This window comes from Martes martes, assembly GCF_963455335.1.
Source record: "Martes martes genome assembly, chromosome: 1".
Taxonomy (NCBI): Eukaryota; Metazoa; Chordata; class Mammalia; order Carnivora; family Mustelidae; genus Martes; species Martes martes.
The window spans coordinates 7,992,799-8,006,307 of NC_137888.1; the positions used below are offsets into that span (position 1 = coordinate 7,992,799).

General features: G+C 35.8%; 1 protein-coding gene across 1 annotated transcript in view; it reads right to left on the minus strand.

Moving 5' to 3' along the window:
- Window positions 1-13,509, minus strand: part of TTC3 (tetratricopeptide repeat domain 3) — a 132,483-nt gene that overhangs the window by 105,206 nt on the left and 13,768 nt on the right. Inside the window, exons 4-10 of the mRNA XM_080826135.1 lie at window positions 13,084-13,234; window positions 12,530-12,617; window positions 11,684-11,737; window positions 10,156-10,276; window positions 8,339-8,424; window positions 7,032-7,126; window positions 5,846-5,908 (exon numbers count right to left, since the gene is read on the minus strand). Coding sequence (XP_080682261.1) covers window positions 5,846-5,908; window positions 7,032-7,126; window positions 8,339-8,424; window positions 10,156-10,276; window positions 11,684-11,737; window positions 12,530-12,617; window positions 13,084-13,234 — 658 coding nt within the window. The remainder of the gene's footprint in view (window positions 1-5,845; window positions 5,909-7,031; window positions 7,127-8,338; window positions 8,425-10,155; window positions 10,277-11,683; window positions 11,738-12,529; window positions 12,618-13,083; window positions 13,235-13,509) is intronic.

Genomic DNA, 13,509 nt, shown 5'->3' on the forward strand with positions numbered 1-13,509 from the left:
GCCTAAAACATGTTGGGAGCAAATACATATTTCTCCCTCCTCTAGCTTCCATGCGGATTTGCTAGATTAATCACTTTTGGGCTCTCTCCTTCCCCACCCCTCACTAACTTTTCCTGAGGATAAATAATGGTGGGGAGGGGCACTAACTGTATGTGGCTAAGCCTCTTTTTTTTCTCTCTTTGGAATCTTATACTGAATACTATCATTATACCAGATTCCCTGTTCCTCCAAGCTTAAAGTTCACAAAGGTCCCCGTTGCCAGTTCTGTCTGTGACCGCGGGTGAACAAGAAGTCACTTGGCCTTCAGACTCTTCGGATAAGGCCCTACTCTCCAAAAACTGTGTCAGCACTGGAGGGAAGACTGGATCACCATTTGCCTTGTCTTCCGTGTCTATTTCTTAACTGAATCTGGACTCCGGAAGAAAAGAAGATGCTATTTATTAACTCTCTCAAACTACAACATATGTAAGAACTTCACAAGTCATAAAAGGATTATAACTTTCTTTCTTCCCTACTGTAAATCATCACTTCTAGGGCCTAAGACCAACAAAGAAATAATGATGTTACTCCCCAAATTCCTAGATCTTACAATGAAGCAACAAAAGCAGAATTCAGATGGTTACTGCCATATATGCAGTGAGTGATAACCATCAACTGAATAAACACATACATTGAAATCAAAAGTTAACATCTGGAATTAAGAATACATAAACTCTGGGCACCTGGGCAGTTAAGCATCTGCCTTCAGCTCAGGTCATGATCCTAGGGTCCTGGGATCAAGCCCTGCATCAGGATTCCTGCTCAGCAGGGAACCTGCTTGTCCTCTCCTTCTGCCTGCCTCTCTGCCTACTTGTGTTCTCTATCAAATAAATTTTAAAAATAAAATTTTTTTTAAAAAAATAGCATAAGCTCTTTCATCCAAGTAAAAGAAATCAGGAATTTATCAGGATATACTCACACCTGATTATAGAACACAACTAAAAGGATAATCATTACAAAGCAATAATTTTTTTAAACTGAAGTAATTTATATTCTAATATAAACTAACCAAAGCAGGAGTAATCCACTGAGTAAAAGACTATGGAGCCATGAACATAAATAAGGGTATATCTCTATATACACTAATACACAACAAGCTCCAAGATTTAAGTATTAAAAAAAAAAAAGGCAAGAAGTACAACAGTATGTATAGTATGCTCCCATCCATGTTAAAAAAATACACACACACACACGCACACACACACCCATACATATATATGCACATCACATTGAATCAAACAAAACTGCCTACATTCTGGATTTTAAAAATGGTAACTTCATTTGGTCCAACATACTAAGTGCTTATATACACATAAGATATTATGGAAATACATAAAACACACTGAAGCTCCCCCCATGCACTAGGATTTTCTTTTTAAGTATGTTCCACGCCCAACCTGGGGCTCAAGTCGTGACCCCAAGATCAAGAGTCACACATTCTCTCCTGACTGAGTCAGCCAGGCACCCCCACACTAGAGTTTTTTAAATTCTCACAGGAACATAACATTGATTTGATTTATACCTCTGGCCTCAGAGAAATTCAGAAAAACACAAAACAAAACCAAAATCCAGAAGTCATTTAAAGGCTATCTGCCTGCTATTAATCATAAGTCGGATCTAACAGAAGACAATATGGTAGGTAGTTAAACACTGAAGGTCAAAGTAAATGCCAAGTTTAAAATTCCATAATTTTCCAAAGTAAATTAAAAAAACATTCAAGGCTCAGCTTTCCCTTTTTCCAATTACATTTCCCCTTACACAGTTTATCACATCCCATCAAAGAATTCAAATTTCCACATAGGAGTACCAGAAAAAAGAATAAAACGGTAAAGAGGCACAGCCTGACGATACACCTTGCATAAGTACTGTAACTACAGAAGCCATGGATATGCCTAATTACTTTTTTTAGATTCTCCTTTAAAAATATGATTACTTCGATTAAAACTATCATTCTAAAATTCCCTATATATAACTGCCAAATTGTAAAGTGAACTTCTGGAAAACCTCAATAAAAGGACATTGCAGCCATGATGGGCATTTGGGATACAGTGCACACAGTCCTAGCCTAAAAGACTCAGCAGAAGCTGTGGCAGAAAGTAGCATATTTCCGCACAGCCCCCCGCCCCGGCCCCATTCCACAGATTTCCCAAGTGCGACATTCGCAGACCTGGAGGTGCACACGTATGATGAACGGCAGGAGTTCAGATGGGCTCTTGGCCTCACCCACATTCATCCAAAGGTGGTACAAACTGTGACTACCTGGCATTAAAGCCACCACCAGCGCTTTGACCACTTCTTAATGAAGCACTTTCCCCACACATATCTCACCTCGGGCTCCCCACCATTAGTCTTAAAACACTTCTATTTCTCTTCTTTCGAGATTACTTTCCCTTATTTTATCCTTGCTATTTTAGTGAACACTGGTTTTGTTATTTTTTTTATCTTATATGCATTTTTAATTTTACTATTATAACTTTTCACCACATATTTCAAGTATACATAAAAGTACAGAGAATAACATTAAAATAGTCAATACCCTTGTACCAGCTTAGCAAGATCTTAACATTTTGCCATATTCACTTCAGATCTTCTCACAGAACTGTTAGAGTCGACACGCACTGTGTACCACTTTCTCGTCACCAATCCTTTTCCTTCTTTCCCTCCCCAGAGACAGCCACTCCACTGGTGTTTAACGTGCCCATGCATTTATAAAACATTTTTAATACATAACTATGAATTAACTATAATATGTTTGTCACTTCGCATAGTATGACATTATATAAATCGCATCATACAAATCATTCTGCAACTTGCTTTTTCACTCAACATTGTCATCATTTTAACTGCTGCATAAAATTCCATTGTATGAATATACCATCATTTATTTATCCATTCTCCCACAGATGGACATTTAAGTTGTTTCCATTTTACTTTTACAAACAATGCTATCGTGAAGGCTTGTGCGTATCTTCTTGGGTACACATTTGAGTTTGGAGGATAGGAGCCTAGAAGTGGGCTGCAGAGTATGCACATCTTCACCTTGCCAAATTGCTGTCCAAAGTGATTGCACCAATTTACACTTTCTCCAGCCGAGTATGCAAGTTTCTTTTGTTCCACATCCTCTCAAACACTTGGTATTATGAGGTTTTTAAAATTTTTGCCAATCTGATGGACATGAAAAAAGAGACTCAAAGTTTGTAATCTGCATGTCCTATAAGGATACTCATGTTTATCGACTATTTGAACCATTTATTTTTAAGTTTTTTTTCAGCTTTCACATTGCCCTTTGATTCTACCAACCCCTTTCCACTGGGATTAAGAGCAGAAACTCTGCATCTAGGCTGCCTGGCTCCATCACACCCACCTAGTTTCTGTGGATACTTTTTGCTTGACCTCCCACTTCTGTTTCCTCATCTCTAAAGAGAAAGCAGCACCCACTTCACAGGGTTGTTGAGGGCTTTTTGAGCTTGTATGCATAAAGTGCTCAGAACAGTGCCAGGGAGGTTGGATGCTTTACTCCCAGGTGTCCCACAGCTGCTCAGCTAGATTCTCATGACAGATCTACCAAACCTCAGATACGAGAGCTTCAATACATCCCAACGTGGTAACTCAGCTAAAGGGCATGGGTCCTTCTGTTTCAATGGCACGAGTGAATCCCTGGCAACGAGTTCCTTTCTGAAGTCACATTATCTACTCACTTCATCAGGAGTGAGGTGTACTGTAAACTCAGAAAACATTACCCCTACATTACTGAATTAGTCATATAAACAACATGTGAGAAGGTGGGAAACACCAAGAAAATTGTGTGGCACAATGTTTCTGACATTGACATCTAATACATATCGGTGATTGCCTGAGAAGGAAATGTTGCTGACCTGCATCTAGTGAAAACTTCGATGGTGCTGAACCACAAGCTAGACTCTCAGGAAGGAGGTACAAGGATTGATGCACAACCCTGCTCTTGACCTTTGCCTCACCAGGCTACCTGGCTTCTGTAATTCTACTTTGATGCACCTCCTTTGCAGCGCAGTTTTAAGAGCATTCAACACTCATGAAAGAGGGCAGAAACCCCCTGGCTTGCCTCTCCGCTCTCGGAGCTCCCCTACGCAGAGTGGATGACCTTTTGCCCAATCAAGGTTTCGATTTTCACAAGAGGCTAGCCAAGTTGCCAACCTATTCATCTTGAAAGCACAGATTCACCATCAAACAGCATAGGAAATCTGCAATTCTGGACCTAGCCAGATGCAATAACCTAAGGACATTTGCAGCTCATTTCTTGTCAGAACCAGTTGAGGACAGTGGTATTGATGGAAGACTGTGTCCAGCCCATCCATTCCTCTAGTCTAGATAGCCTCGCTTTATCCACGGCTTAAGCCATCTAAAAGCTGCATAACGTTAATACAGCGGTATTCTCCGAGGTGGTTGGATTACTGGTGATTTTTATTTTCTTCTTTTTAAACTCTTGTATTTTCCAAATTTTCTACCATGAGAATGTGTTCTGTTTACAATAAAAGAAAAACAAATGTTATTTTTAAAAGCTACATACTTGGAATATACTCTCTTCCCCACTCCCACCCTCCCGCATCCCAACCGTAAGTACTTCAACCACTAGTTTCAGACTCTCTGCTTTCATCAGAAAACCCCACAGAAAAATTTATTTGTGAAACCCAAAACTGCATTTTCAGGGAGTTTTCTGTTTTGAACAGGAATGTTGCTGAGGTTCTTCTCGACTCCATCACTCAGTTCATGTTACTTGTAAGTCATATAAGGAATTTCTTCCAGAACTAAACATCAGGAAAACTGCTTCACCTGAGCAACTTCTGTCCTTTTTCTTCATGGACAGTGAGAATCATGTAACTTGTCAGGTTTTCTCCTTTTATTTTAAGCAACAGAAAGGTCAAATACAAGTATGAATTATAGCTATTAACTGTGTAGGACCTTATCCCTATATAGCTTTATTTTGAGGATCCCCAGCTCTAAACTGGTTTTTTAGTTTGTTTTGTTGTGTTTTTAATATTCTTCTACCAAGCAGATTTATTCCTGAAGCCACTCTAAGCCCTTCTTTTTTTTTTTTTTTTTTTTTTTTACTCTAAGCCCTTCTTACAGTAAGGCAGGACATAATTAAATGTAAGAGCATACACTGCTCTCTATTAATACTTGTAATTTATATCCTAAAAATTTTAAACTGAGGGACAACAAAATCACGGTGCAGTGTTAACAATCTCTTTCAACTAATAAAAACTCAATGCAACATAAGAAACTAAGAATTAAGAAATTAAGAATTAATTAAGAATTAATGATGATTTCACTGATGGTTAAACCATTAAATTTCTTTTCTTTCTTTCACTTACAAATGAGATCTACTTAATTTTTTTATACTAAGCTATAGGAAACAGCAAAAATTCTTCCAGAATTATACAGAATTAAGAGAGCAAAAGAAGGTACTATAAACACAGACTTCAACATCAGATAAGATCTGTATTCAAATGTTGACATCACTACTTATGAGTAAGTATGAGTCTGCCCAAATGTAAATGTGGAGAATAACATTAGCTATTAAGTGTGTTGTGAGAACTAAGGAACGATGTAATATACTTAAAACGGCACATACGTTATCCACGCAATCAAAACAGCTGCTGCTGTCGTTGTTATGCATAAACCCTACAGAGCCCCTTTAACCATTTAACAATGATTGACAAAAAAAACTCCTGAAGGATTTTCTTGCATATCTGCAGAACAGAAATATTTCTCAAAAAATGCATATTTAACGTTAACAGCTCAGTGACGGGTACTCTAACCAACTTACCTAAACTGTCCAGTGCGAAGAAAACAAAGAGCTCGGTTACCATAAAGAAGATGATTTTCAGGTCTTTAAAAGAAATAATGTTTGGTCAGTAAAGTACATTATGTACAAAACAAATAAAAAGCTCACAGAAAAAATAAGGCATGAAAAACTTTTCAAAAACTTTATATCTGTGTGGCAGAGCAGAAAAAATATAGGAGTTGGAGACCTAACTGGCTAAGTCTCCGTTCCTTTACTTCCTACTCAGTAACTTTGTTCAAATCAACCTACACTTCATTGTATTCAAAATGTTCTACTTTTTCTGCCTTGCTCATAGGAATATTGTGAGGATCAAATGAGGCATATTAAAAAGCTAGCAGATCACAAGTATGGTGTAAGTATAAAGGACAGAATTATACTTATGTAAGTCAGGACTATACCACTTTGACAAAGAACTCTGACAAAGTCTGTAAATTTCAACAATTTAAATAGCTTCATTTCAAATTTTGTCTTTTCTCATTTAATCTGTTTCTTTCCTCAGAACAGAGCAGCAGCCTTCCAGATATAGTATGCTACTCTGATTCACTCATTCCCCACGGAGATAAGCAAGGTAGGAAAGACTGTAGCTGTCTACATCACATCCTCCAAAGACTGCTACAGTATTAGATGGCCCAGCTAAGATATCAGTAGAAACCAAGTGTAAGGTACACATGCAGGAAAGCTAAAAAATTCTAGCAGCTGAGCAAACAGAAGATGAGGTAGAGAGAACACAGACTCTCTCAACAATTCCAACTATTTATTAACCTTTAAAAGTTCCCTCTTAGAAAGCAAAAATTCCTGAATGGGTAATATCTTAATTATTAGTAACTAGCCCTTTTTGATTAGCTAATAATTTGGAAGGTATTAGCTGAAGGCAAAACGAGAACAAGAAAAAACAGGTGACCTATACTGGAAAGCCTTAAGAGAAAATGGGCAAGGTAGAAGCAATATTTACAATTTTGCCTAACTTGCTTGAATTTTACTAGTCAGTTAAGTTCATCTACCCAGGCCATCCCTAACACTTCTAATTCCTAATGGTAAGAAAATCTATTCTACATAGCAAGTTGAGGATACTCTCTCCAATTCCTTGCCTTGCTTTTATTTCTCCTGACCAGCATTCCAACTTGATCTGCCACACAAAAAGGATCTCATTGTTCTATTTTGCTCTTACCTATATTCAATGGCTCTGGTGTAATAGATAATAGCTATATCAAATCTTTCTTTTGAAAACTCTTCATTTCCTTTCATTTTCATTAGCTCTCCTTGCTGAGAAACCAACGTGAAAGAAGACCCATCAATTAAAAGCAAAGACAATCAAGAACCTCAATATCTAGGAAAAATGGTTCTGGGCTTTTACTTCTGGTAACAGAAATAAGCTGGGGGATACTTATGTAAAAAATAAGAACCCAATAGCTAATATTTTGGTATATTTATTTTTAAAAATCTGCTTCTGGTGATTCAATGCTAACTTTGTTAAAGGGATATTAAAAAGTAAATTATGAATTTATGAATATGAACATTATGAATAACAACTAACAATTTATCCCCTTGTGTATAGTATTCGGCAGGCCCACTTTTAAAAATACCTACTGAGCCTGCCGTATAGCAGGGAAAAAAACAGAGGCAAGGTAAAATTTTAAGTTAGAAAATGTGATGTTATACAATAATGCTAGGTGCTTAAAAATGATATATAAATTGGTAGCATATAGGCAATGTTGAATATATTAATTGCCAAAAATTGAGGCAGCAAAATTGGCAAGAATGAAATCAAAGATGGTACAGATATAATGGAAACTTTCACTTCAAATAATCAAATTTTCAAAATAAACAGATTAAAATAAACTGGATCCTATAAATGGCTTTAGTAAGTGAATTAAATAGAACATTAAATATTTTCCTAAATCCTTCTTTAAAAATTTAGTTAAAATCATATTTCCCAGGGCACCTGGCTGGCTCTGTTGGTAGAGAATGTGACTCTTGATCTCAGGGCTATAAGTATGAGCCCCACCATTGGGAGTAGAGATTACTCAAAAATAAAATCTTTGAAAAAAAAAATTTCCTTTGAATGAATTCTATGGCATAAGAATTACATCTCAACAAAGCTGTTACCAAAGAAAATTACATTTCCTCAACTAATTAAAAATCTTTTAGTTTAAAAAATCAAATTTTAATTTTCAATTAACTTTTAAAATACATTTAAATGTTTATTATTCAAAATTCTACAAATTTATTTAATGACATATATATATATATATTTAAAATACATATGTAAAATTTAAAAATTCTGATCAAGATGTTGTTTTTCTCTTCCAAAAAAATAAATATTCCAATCAAAATTTATTAAAATTTTCCCTCAAACATGTTACAACAGTTCCTTGTGTGCTGACAAACAGCAGTTTTATTGAACTTTCTGAATGCTAACAGAAGTTCTAACAGATAAATTTTAAAATATACTTACAAGTAAGTATTTATTCTCACCTCTATACATTCCGCACAATTTTGAGTTTTAAATTCTTCAAGCAAATTGCAGTTTTCTGTTACAACTTTAGTTATGTGATACTTGTCTAAATTTTATTTTTAGGAGAGAGTGAGAGAACATTTGTTTAAAAAAAAAAAGCAAATTGGTATTGTTAAAGTTCTAAAACTTAGGTTACATAGGTCAGTCCAAAAGATCAATTAATTATTACACTTTCTAATAACATGTTTCTTGTAACATTTTACATGTATCAAATAATAACCTAAAGTGAACAACTAATTAAATGTTTTAGAATACATTAGATTCATTGTTTGTGAATCTAATCTGTTTTATTATTTAACATTAAAAAAAGCACTTATTATTACATAAGTTCTAAGTGTACCTAAAACAAATCCTCAGTCATAATATTCCAATTAGGCCTCATAATTACTAAAGTTAGTTCAACAAACATTACTGAGCACCTATGGTGTACCTGGCACAATGTTCAACAAAAATGTCTGAGACCAAAAACCTGGAAACTCTCTAAATGTATTTAATGTAACAAAGAATTTTAAGTATCTTAATTCAACATTTTGACTCTCATGAATGAAATGTTAAGATGTTATTTGAAATACTAGTCTTTTAAAAAATTTGATAAACTAATTAAAACGCAGTAGGTAATAACCAAAATTTATGTTAAAAGTTTATCAGACCTCATTTCCTGTATTTTTAGTTGGCGCTATAGATTTAAGTGTCAATGCTTTTATCCCAACAAAACTATAGTTAAGCATCTAGCCAAACACATACACTTCCAAGATGAAAAGGTATCCAAAATCTAAATTTAAGGAAGAATTTCAGAAGTTTATCAAATAAGGTAATAAGGGACAGAGTAAGATTATAGGATTAAAAACCTGGGCTTTGAAATCAGGGAGACTTCATTTCTCATCTAGGTTCTACAACTCAAGAGACTGTAGAAGTATCACTTAACCTCCCAAAGTCTTAGTTTGCTTATTTCTACAAAAGGGACAATAGGAGCTACCTTACAGAGCTATTGTAAAGAAGAGAACAGAGAGAAAGAGAGAATGTGAGAAGCAACCCTACATGGATGCCTAATACATGATATTGGTCCTCTGCTTCTACCATAAAATCTACCCTTTAATTACAGACCTCCAGAACAATGAGAAGAGCCACCTTTATCAATGCAATACAGCCTAGTATGTAATATAAGAAAAACCTGTCTTTGTGTTTAAGCTTAATTTCTGTCTACCACTTAGATCAACAGTATAAAATCTAACCTCTTCTCAAGTGGTGATGGCAAATTACCAGTCATAAACTAAAGAGCCAAATAGTCCTGTTTCGAGATCCCTACAAGTATACTATAAAAACACTGCTAACATTCAAATGCTTTAGAGACCTATTTCACAAAGTTAAAAAAAAAATACAGAAGGCAGTTTCATTATACAAAAGAATAACAGGGTCATCAGGAACATGAAAATTATAATCTTAGCTCTGTTACTTAATTCTCTTTTGAAGGAGAATACATGAGGTTCCAGTTGTGGATTCTTTTTTTGGGTATTATATATATAACTTACGGCATTCGCTTGGTAAGATTTTTAGAAGTGTGACATCACAGAAATCATTAAGACAGGAAATACAGAACAAAACTATGAGGTTACAGTTCTCTTATTAAGGCTTTTCTTCACAATAGAAAAAGATTTTTTTAAGAGAAAACATTCCTTAAGATCCTAAAATAAATAGATCACATAAACACACATCCCATTTTCCTAAATAAAAGCTTTAAAAACTGAGTCAGATAACAATTTAAAGCATTTTTACTTACATTCAGTAAAGAAAATACTTAACATAGGCCAACAATTGTCAACTGCTCCTAATTTAGGTAGAATTGTTACATCGCCTGTGTATTTCACCCAATTCAAAGCTTCTTCCATTGCCAAGATTTTCTGTATCAAAAAGATGAAGAATGTAATTTGGGTATTAATTTAATTTTTTTAAGATTATTTATTTATTTATTTGACATACAGACATCACAAATAGGCAGAGAGGCAGGCAGAGAAGCAGGCAGAGAGAGAGGAGGAAGCAGGCTCCCTGCCAAGCAGAGAGCCTGATGCGGGGCTCGATCCCAGGACCCAAGCCGAAGGCAGAGGCTTTAACCCACTGAGCCACCCAGACGCCCCTAGGTATTAATTTTAAATGTACATGTGGTACCATAAATTTAACATACAGTATTTCAGATTCTTAATAAAAACTTACACAATCTTGTATTTTCATTACTCATGCAACCTAGAATAGCTGGACCCCAACATGTAAGTTAATAGATACCATGGACTCACATACGTTACATCTTCAAGTAACCTCAGGCTACCCTCAGAGCCCAGGATGCTGCTTCAATTACTACAAACCTGGAAGCTGAGGTTGACAACCTGGCCAGGGGCTGCCCTGGGTAGCAGGAGGATGCAAGAAGACAAGGTGAATGAGAGGTCTCAGATCTCATCTAAACTAGGACTTTCATCCTTACTACAAGGTTAAAGGTACAGAGCAAGGTGCCTGAAAGGGACTGTGTATTTTAAATGGTCTATGGCAAACAGAAGAGTAAGGAGATAAACAGGAAGAGAGTGCACCTGTGCAAACAGGCACTCAGTGCAAAGATCTTCACGAGAGTAAGGAGTTCACAGGAATGTTATTCGTACTTCTAGTCTGAAATGACTTCAGAAGTAGAAGAGTTATCGATGCTCACATCAGGTTTAAGGGAAACAGGTAGATGTTTATTTTACCAGGAGCATTAAAAATTGGCTTATCATTTTATCTGGAGATTATCTAGTAATTACATATCAAAAATGTTGGGATGCCTGGGTGGCTCAGTTAGTTAAGCGACTGCCTTCGCTCAGGTCACGATCCCAGGGTCCTGGGATTGAGCCCCACATCGGGCTCCCTGCTCAGCAGAGAGCCTGCTTCTCCCTCCCTCTCTGTCTGCTGCTCTCCCTGCTTGTGCTCACTCGCTCTTTCTCTCTCTCTGACAAATAAATAATTTTAAAAAAAAATCTAAAGAAAAAAAATGTTCACACCAGGGACCTAATAATTTCATCTAGGAGAATATATGCCAAATAAATAAAAAAGAAAAAAGAATCAATGTGTAAAAGCAGCTCCAAATTACACTCACATATGAGGGAGGAGGGAATGACACAAACCCCCAAAATAAGGAGACTGCTTAAGCAAAATACAGAAATCAATACTAGTAAATACTGCATGTAAAACACTAACTTGAGAACCCAACTCATGGTGCAACGAGCAGTGAGACATTTGCCATTTATCGGCAGTGGTCGTGCTGGCTTCCTATGTTTAACACTTACATTTTCTATTTTATAACCAATTCTCAACAAGCCTCCAATAAAGAATGAATCGTTCTGCAAAACAAAACAAAACATGAACCATCTTCAATCAGTTATACTTGAAATTTGCAGTGGACAAAAAAAATGCTGCATTTCAGGACTACTGCTATGTGTACAGAGTCCACTTCCCACTAGCACTTTCACGCCCAGTTTACCTCCTCAGAACCCTAAGACAAGAATTCAGAAGTAGTCTTACACTTGCTTCTAATAATTAAATGGCTTAGTGTAACTTTTAGATGTATGGACTTTTTCATTACACCAAGATTTTTTATGAAACTACACTGGCTGATATAAGGAATAGCAAAGGATTATCAGCAGGAAATAAACACTTGGCCCCATAACTCCATAACCAACTGAAATAAGAAAAATGATCAAATGGCTTTCAAGGGAAAAAAACCTCAGTATAATACAGGGCACTGCCTCAAATACTATATAGTAAGTCTACCCCAAAGAACAAGTATTTGTTGTGGTACTGCTGACAGTGGCATGATTTTACCAGAAAGAACCCATCACTTTCAGTGACAGAAGTTCCTGGGAACCAGCAGCTTTCTTTTGTCTGTGACAAATTCTATTTTCTATCCTTTAATGAGGAGGAATGGTCCTGGATCTCATCATTCATGTCAGGAAGACTGCCATCTACTTAATCTCTCAAATACATAGGACAAACTCATAGACAGCAGAATAATCTCAGGTTAAATCAAACTGAAACCATCACCTGTTAACCACTACAAATGAGTAACATGGGCCTGACACCATATAATTATATTCTTTACATACAGGGGGGGAAATACACATTCTACCACTTACCACAACTTTCTTTGCCAAATCCACAATATCTTCCATCAATTCCAGATGTTGTAATTTCTTCAAACTTATCTCAGAAGCATGAGAATTGCTTAAATACAAATTCATTTTTTTAAAAATTAGGTTCTCACATATAAAAATTCATTGAGCTTTACACTTTACTATATGTTATACCTCAATTTAAACTACTTTAAAAAAATTACATTCTCTCTTAATTCACTCTAGGTAACCATAAGTTGTTTACTAAGTGGACAAAATACTGTACCTTTTTCTCTCTTCTGTACTACAATGCTGCTATTTATAAACAAGCATATTAATTTTCCCTCAGTTTCAAATCTACCATCTAATGCTCCTCAGAGGTTCATTCATCATAATGTCACCATGATTAGTCCTTCATATTCAAACCCAAAGCATTAACTCTTCCCATCTTATTATGTAAGAGTGAAGTTGAACAGTATATATAAAAAGACAAGCCTCCCCCTGCACTTGGCATTCTTCAATAATGGGCAACATGCTTATCACTGTTTACACAAAATGAATGACGTGTATTAACTTACGTGGCCTCCACACAGGGGTGCAACCGTGATATTATAGAACTGTGCTGACGTTGAAACAGAAGTGGCCAGAAGATGTATATTTTAATGGCATCACAGTAATCTTGCAGGACAGAAACTGGTTTACTACACCACATATTGCAGATGTCAAATTCTTTATTAAAAAAAAGTTTTAAATTAATATTTTTTGCCTCATTTTGGAATAAATCAACACTGTTAATAGAGAAATGGCTACAATGGAGATGGAAAGGTAAGAAAGAAGAGAAGAGAATGAGTAAAACAGAAGAAAGGGACTAAAAGGTAAAACTTCCACTTATAAAATATGTAAGTCACAGGGATGTAAAGTTCAAAGTATAGTCAGTAACATGGTAATAACTTTGTATGGCAACATAAAATAACTACACTTATGGTAAGCACTGCATAACATAT